This window comes from Heterocephalus glaber, unplaced genomic scaffold (assembly GCF_053883595.1).
Source record: "Heterocephalus glaber isolate CG9 unplaced genomic scaffold, H.glaber_assembly_v1.0 deba00001687, whole genome shotgun sequence".
NCBI classification, from domain to species: Eukaryota; Metazoa; Chordata; class Mammalia; order Rodentia; family Bathyergidae; genus Heterocephalus; species Heterocephalus glaber.
Window position 1 is genome coordinate 10,000,001 of NW_028258412.1, and position 7,450 is coordinate 10,007,450.

General features: G+C 58.8%; 1 protein-coding gene across 1 annotated transcript in view; it reads right to left on the bottom strand.

Moving 5' to 3' along the window:
- Positions 1–6,454, bottom strand: part of Susd2 (sushi domain containing 2) — an 8,020-nt gene extending 1,566 nt beyond the window's left edge. The window contains exons 1-12 of the mRNA XM_004843561.4: positions 6,281–6,454; positions 4,562–4,769; positions 4,189–4,340; positions 3,565–3,735; positions 2,921–3,095; positions 2,582–2,783; positions 2,312–2,397; positions 1,958–2,226; positions 1,719–1,868; positions 1,461–1,619; positions 448–696; positions 28–300 (exon numbers count right to left, since the gene is read on the bottom strand). Of these exons, the coding sequence (XP_004843618.2) occupies positions 28–300; positions 448–696; positions 1,461–1,619; positions 1,719–1,868; positions 1,958–2,226; positions 2,312–2,397; positions 2,582–2,783; positions 2,921–3,095; positions 3,565–3,735; positions 4,189–4,340; positions 4,562–4,769; positions 6,281–6,362 (2,176 nt within the window). The 5' untranslated portion in view covers positions 6,363–6,454. The remainder of the gene's footprint in view (positions 1–27; positions 301–447; positions 697–1,460; positions 1,620–1,718; positions 1,869–1,957; positions 2,227–2,311; positions 2,398–2,581; positions 2,784–2,920; positions 3,096–3,564; positions 3,736–4,188; positions 4,341–4,561; positions 4,770–6,280) is intronic.
- Between the last annotated feature and the right edge of the window lie 996 nt (positions 6,455–7,450).

Below are 7,450 nucleotides of genomic sequence, written 5' to 3' on the forward strand. Positions count from 1 at the left end.
CCAGGCCTCCCTTTCCCCCACCCTCACCATGCTGCAGGCTCTGGAGGCGATCGCAGTGCATCTGGTGGGCCTTCCGTGTCACATTGCCCATGCTCAGGCTCCCAGTGGCCGCCACATCAAACTTGCAGAAATGGTCATCCCCACACAGCTTGGCTGCCTCTTCTGCCTGTCCAGAGCTGAGGACAATCTCATTGGGGAAGAGGGGCTTGAAGGTGGGGTCATGCTTGGGTTTGTACAGGAAGTTGCTGACCAAGACCCAGGAGTCATATGTGAACAGGGAGGAGGCGTTGTGCACGGCCCCTGGGAAGACAGACAGCACACTTGGGTGGGCATAGCACTTTGGTGGACAAGGGTCTGGGGTCTCCCCTTGATCCACAGGCCTCCCCCTGGCAAAGCTCCCCCTCCCCAGCACCCACTCTGCCCAGCATATTCCATGGAGTCACTCACATTCAGCCCCAAATTGGAACAATTCCTGGGCACTGGCGTTCAGAGGAAGGACCTTCCCACTTCGCAGGGTGAAATCATCAGCAGGGTTGTTATTGAATGTTCCAAGGAGGCCCCGAGTGTGGTTCTGGAACTTCTCAGGCAGCAGGACAGCCACACTCAGGAAAGGGCCCTGGATGCTGACCTCCAGGCCAGCCCCCGATGACAACATGATTGACACTTTGTCCTCAGCAGCTACTGACAGGAACAAGCCTAGGCACAGGAGGACATGGGTCAAGGACACCCTCTTGGTGTCCCCAACCTCTGACACAGCTCCAGAAGCAGATGGGGAGAAGGGAGGGCATCCTCAGGGCCAACCTGTTAATGTACTCTTTTTTGGTACTGGGAATCGAACTCTGGACCTTGCACTTTCGAGACAGGTGTGGCACCACTGAGCTAAATCCCTGGCCTCCCAACCTGATAACTATGACCTTCTCCCATCCCTTGCCTGCAAGTTCACTGGGATCCCAGATGGAATCAAGATGCCCAGACTCTGCAGAACCCCCATGCCAAGGCCTGTGCCCTCCCTGAGGGTCCTTGCACACCCCCTGGGGACCATTTCATTCATTCAGTTCCCTGAGGTAGCACAGCCATGACAAGGGGTCCAGACCCTGGAGCTGCCACTGCTGGCCATCACTTCCAAGCTACATCCTTCACCCTGCAGGGCTGGCTTCCCTGCAGTGAATGTCATGGATGGGACAAAGGGCCACTGCCCAGGAGTGAAGCTGTGCTGGCCAATGGTGAGCCTCATTACGATGGCCTCTGGGCTCCTCTGGGCTGTAGCCAGGACCCATCCCACAGTCCTGGTTACTCACAGCTCTGAGCAGGCCCTGGGGTGTGACATGGGCACCTCTGGAGTTGTGAAGGTCTAAAACCAGACCTCAGGCTAGGTAGGGCCCTGATTCTCCTGCCCTGGCTGTGCCAAGGACTTTCGGCCACTGGGCAGCCTGCTGACCTTGCCTGGGCTTCCTACTCACCCTTCAGGTCCATCCAGTCCACCTCGGCAAAGCTGAGCACCTCGGAATTCAGCAGCACCTCCAGGACCCCAGACCCGCCAGCCAGCCGAACTTCCACCACATCTGAGCTGCCCTCCTGTACAACCACTGCCGTCAGCCCTGTGCCACGGGCCTGGGTGCCTGGCGGGAGGGTGGTGTGAATTGGGTCACTTTGGCTCCTGCCTCCTACCCTAGATGACTCAGGGCACCCAGCACCCACGGAGCCTTAGCCTCACTCACCATTGGTCATTGTCGCAGGCTCCGTTCTTCCCTGAACCCTCAGGTCCTTCCTGTCCGCCTCCCCCTCCAACAGCACGTACTCGCCGCGCCCATTGAATGTGAAGTTGGCGCCGTCGAAGGTGAGGAAGTGGGGATCCCCAAAGACAGAGGCTGGGGTGAGAATGGAGGGTCAGCTAATGATTCCCCCACACCTGACCCTGTCTTACTCTCCCTGGGGCTGGTGCCAGGCTGGTACCCACCCAGGCGTGAGGGCCGGTAGGTGCGGCAGTCACTGGAAGGCCGCCGCCGCATATATCGGGAGCACTCAGGTGCCCAGAGGCAGCAGTAGTAGAAGCTCATGACATCATAGAGCCAGTGGGACAAGGTGGGCACGCGGGGTGGCGTGCGGTATGGAGGTGCGCCCCAGTCATGACCACGGTCAGGCGTGCTGCCGCCGATGGAGTCAGCTGTCAGGAGCTGGGTGCCATCTTTCCTGTAGCAACACTGCTGGCCGGAGGCGTAGTTGGGGCTGGGGATGCAGCCAAGTCAGAGCCTCTGCGGGAAGCCCGACCCCGGCCTCTGCCCTCTTTCCCATCCCCAGTCCAGTGGCTCACCTGGCCTGCACAGAGCGGACACAGTGCACAGCCCCTGGATGGTAGGTGCAAGCGCTGCCCTGCCCAATGTCGCAGCCGTAGTCTGCCTGCAGAGTGGCAGGTGGCTGTCACTTGGGTGCTAAATCCTCTCCTTCCCTGGGAACCAACCCACTGGGGGACCTTAGACACCCAACCTCACTTCCAGAAGGCCTCTGTCTGCCTCAGTTGGGGAGGCTGGCCCTGCCCCTGCCCCCTCCCCCCTCCTGGGCCTTGATGGGTACAGGGGCTTACAAAGAAGCGGCCAGAGTCAGCCTGGGCCTGGGCCAGGGTACAGGGACAGTCGGGCAGCTCCTTTAGGAAGTCGGGCAGCCCATCCTCCAGCTCCTCCCAGGCCAGGCACTGGGCACGGGCCCAGCGCACTGAGTCGTTCCGGAAGTCATCACCCAGGTGCCAGGCCAGTGCATGATCATTGGTCCAGATTGCCAGCACATCCCTGAAGCGGTGGAGATGTGCTAGCTAAGGGCTGGGCCATACCACACAGCCGGCTGCCCTGGCCCGGGGCTTTCCTAGCAAGCACGGAAGTCTCTAGGCAGACAGCCCCCAACTCATGCCCTGCACGGTGGTCCTTACTTCTCCCCTCTGTAGTGTTTGCTGGAGATGATCCGCAGAGCGCCTACTCTCCATCTCTGATGGGCGGCAAGTGCAGGTTTGGGAGTGAAAGTAAAGAAGCCAGAGTTGGGGGCGTCTGTGGCCAGGGGGTACAGATATGACCACTGTGATGTCCAGTTCCCTGAGTACGGGTTCCCTGAGGGAGAGAAGGCCTTGGTGAGTCCTAGGACCCCTCTGAGGATCCCTGGGGCAGGGGATGGGCCTGGCCCCAGTCTCTGGCAAGAGGCCTGACAGATGGACAGAATGTCAATCAACAGACCTAGATGCAGTGCCGAGGTCTCCTTTCCAAGCACCAAGCCTTCAGCACAAACATCCCTTCCAAGGGCCAAGGCACCCAAACCTCCTGCTGGACCTGGGGCCCCAAGTGGACAGGGGTCTCTCCATGCCCCTCCCCTCACTCAGTCTCGTGGAAACTCCCGCTGTTCTCCCTTGCAGCACATTCCTTGCTCCAGATCCCCAGTTCCTGGCTGGAATTTTCTTCATTTCCTCTCTCTCTGGAAGTCCCCATCGCTACTCTGTCCCCTTTACACACCTAGGGGTCCCTTTTTCTCATCTCTTGGAGTCCAAAATTCCTGATGCTTCTACCAGCACTTGGCTGGCCTCACCTGTCTCCTCGTAGCCCCAGAGCTCAATGGCGACAGTCTTCGTGGGCAGCACTGAGGTGTTCCAGGTGAGACTGAGGTTCCCTGTGGTGGTGCCTGGGGTGCCATAGTATTGCCAGCGGGTCTCGTTCACCAGTTGGCCCTTCTCTGACTGCGACACTTTGTAAGGGTGTGCTAGACAGGGACAGGTGAGAGGTGACCAAAGGCCCAGGAAATGGGGTTCCAGGGGTTCCTGAGGTCCCAGGGGCCTCCTGAGGACAAAGCATTATTGAAATAGCTGGATTATGGGCTCTACCAAGGCCCCAAGGAGGAAAGGACACCAAGGATGGAGAAGCAGGGACCTGGCCTGGCAGAGCAGAGGCCCACCTGGCTTGGGGACCCTGCAGGCTCCACCCACTTTGGGCTGGGACTTCTGTTTGCCAGGGAAGGAGTTGAGTAATGAGCTGTGGGAGCTCCTACCCAAGGGACCGGTTTAAGAGGAGCAGGTGGGTGGACCAAGTCTCTATATGCATATATTAGCATTGGGGAAAGTCCCCATGGGCTCAGACTTTGGGTGGGAACTAGGGCACATGGAAGGTGGGGTCTGGGGCCCACAGGCTAAACTGGCTTGGCTGGGTGGGGGCTCACCAGCCAGCCAGGTGCCTGCACGAAGGAAGGAGTGGCCACTGTCCATTGAGATGGTGAAGGGGATGCGGCCAGTCTCATAGAGCAAGGGTGACACGCAGTGCACTTGCCCCAAGGAGTCCACATGGCCAAGGACCTCGATGCTGTCCTTAAACCTGGGGTTGCAGAGATGGCAGGAGTGGCTGGGCTGGTACGAGCTGATCCTTTCAAGGCCTGGGTCCCCCAGTTTCTAGCTAGCTGTCCCTGTGCCCTCCTGCCTGTCCTTGGTGTCAGGGCTCCACCCAGCCAACCAGGAGGTCAGGGCCCTTTTCGTACACGGGGCTGGAAGCACAGGGAGTGTGGGGACCCAGGTGGCCCAGCCCCTCAGTCCTCCCACCTGCAGATCACATCTCCTTTGGATCCCAACCACTGGAAATGCTGCACCACGAAGTCCTTGCCACCCATCATGGAGCCCGAGGAAGGTGAGATCTCCAGGCAGAAGTCATGGAAGTCTAGACAGCAGGTGTGAAGGCCTAAGCAGGTCGGGTGGCAGGAGCAGGTCCCATTCCGGTCCCCACAGCGTAGGGAGCAGCTCTCTCGAGCACCTGGAGAAGACAGCCCTGAGCACCTGGACCAGATGTGTGCTAGGTGGCCACCCCATGGGTAGGGCCAGTCTTTATTCCCCTAGAGTCCTTTAGAAGGATGCTTTCCCAGGAGAACACTGGTTGGGTTGCCCTGACCACCAAGCTGACACAATGGAAAAGGGATGTGGTCAATCTTCACAAAGATAATCAATCTAGTACTTGGCTAGAATATAATGAGATAAAGGCAAGGCTAGGAATTGCCCCCAGGGCTTGACCAACCCTCAGCCACCAAATTCTCTAGCTCACATAATGGCTAAGTGTCCCACTCAAGGCCTTGGAAAGAATGGTGCCCCACTGAGGTTGACCCACCTCATTCTCCCAGGGGGCAACAACTGAATGCCATAGAGCCTCACTGCTGGGGAGAAGGCCAAGGATGTGCCTTTTTTGTTTTGTTTTCTTTTGGTACTGGGGATTGCACTGAGCTATGTTCCAAGCCCTTTGTCTCCCTCAGTCTTTCCTTCCCTCCCTTCCTTCCTGACAGGGTCTAAGTTGTCCAAGCCCAGCTTGAAATTGTGGACCTGCTGGGTCAGTTTCCCAGAGTGCTGGAATTATAGGCGTGCACCACCATGCCAGGCTTGATGTTTCATTCATTCGGGGCGGGTAAGAAACATTTGCAGCAGGGAGCCCAGCCAAGGAGGAAAGGGTAGTCAGGAGTCTGCCGAAGGAAACTGTGGTATCAGCCCCAAGCCTTCTCCCAAGGGCCACGGGGACCTGTGGCACAGTCCCATTTTCAAGATATCTGTCCCTGTGGAGCTGGAGAGTGGAGACAGGAGTGGGGTTTGAGCACTCAGACACATCCCACTTGGCCCTTCACCATGCCCCCAACTAGTGAAGGGCCAGGCTTGGGTCTGCGCCACTCCTATGGGCCTACTTCACTAAGTGCAGTGCCTGGCACTTAAGACAGGCAATAAATATTTATTGGCCAAGGATATGATGGCTCAAGGGCTGCAAGGAAGAGGCTTGGAAATGCCATTAAGTAAAATCAAAGGGGCAGGAGGATGGTGGTGACATTTCCCTGCAGACAGAAGATGGGAGACTGTGGGTTGGTGATGCCCAGCTCAGCCTGGGGCCGAGGTCTCAGCTCTGGAGTTCAGTCCCACCCTGAAGAGGACCCATTATCTTGCCTAGGGATGTCTGGGGAGTGGGGAGGGAATGCCTGTATGCAGTCAGCCTCCACTGGAGCTTGGGGTGCTGCCCAAAGGCTCTGCTGTTCTACCCTGGCTCCCTCCCAGGCAGCCAAGGCCTCTCAGCTCCTAGTGGGTGTGGGGAGGGCTCAGCCCAGACTTCCTTTCCCTGCAGAAGGCCCCTCAACCCTGTGGCTTCAGACTTTCTTCCCGCTGTCCCCATGCACAGCCACAGATGGCCTAACAGATGGACAAAGACTGAGCCCCGAGGGGTGTCTGCCCTGGGCCTGGCTGATCAGACAGATGGACATGTAGACAAGGGGACAGAAGGGCAAGATGGGGGCATACCTGCTGTAGGCCTGGGCCCTGGGCCGGGGACTGTCGCCAGCAGCAGCAGCAGCAGCACCCAGGTCAGGAGGATCAGCTTCATGGTGAGGCCTGTGTCTGCAGTCAGCAGTGCAGTGGCTTGCTTGGAGGCAGCAGACAGACTCGCTCACTCCTAATGCTGGCCTGGCCCCGCCTGCCTGCCTGCCTGGAGCTCTGCGGCACCGCCCCTCCCTGCTCCTCCCCGCTCGCTCTGAACCCTCTCAAAGTCCACAGGTGCCTTCGTGGCCCAGCAGGGACTGACCTGCCCTGTTAGCACATTCTTGGCCCAACAGCAGGGGATAAAAGGGAGGGGGCTGAACCTCTGCCCCAGGACCCTGTTCGAGGGCAGGAGGCTGGAGCCTTCAGCTGCAGGACCTTTGACAAGTGATGAGCCAGGGATGTCCACAGGCTGCAGCACGGTCCTGCGTTGTGGCCCAGTCTGGGGTTGCAGGGCGGGGCTCTTGCAGGGGATGGGATGCTGCTGGGTGGGTGAGAAGGGTGGCAGGATTCCAGGCCTTGTGCTCTTGGGGCAGATCTTACATCCTCAGTCTTCAGCTTTCCACTGGGAGGGCTGTTGCCAGTTCCTCCTAGGAGCCCTGCATTGAGGCCAGGACTGGCCTAGTGGAAGGTGTTGAGTGTAGGGAGGTGCCTAGGCCCATTCACAGGCTCCGTGGGGAGCCCAGAAACTCCAGGCTGGCCTAGCCACAACCGCCCACGGCACTCACCCACATAATCTGCATATTCTCTTCAGAGTTCTCCCCAGTCCTTGCACAGAACTGGAAATTGAAGCCCAGAGGGAGAGAGGCAGGGGCCAAGTCAGCCCCCTGGTGGCTTGAGAACCTCCAGAGCCGGGTGGGTTGGACATCAGGACAGGCAGGTGTCCCTTCCCAGTTGCAGCTTCTCAAGGTGTCCTACCTAAGAGGGCATATTCAATAACTTCCCGGGGGCTGGAGTTGGCCCCAAGGGGCATGAGCTGAGACCATCTGGGCTGTGACCTGCTTCAGATCTGGAGCCCAGCCAGCCCATTGTTCTCAGGGCCTTGCCACTTCTCTTGCCTAATTGTGCCTACCTGGCGCCAGTTGGTGTTGGTGGCCACCTGTGGGGCTCCTGAGTCCAGCCCCACAGGGTGGCTCCTAATGAACATATCAAAGG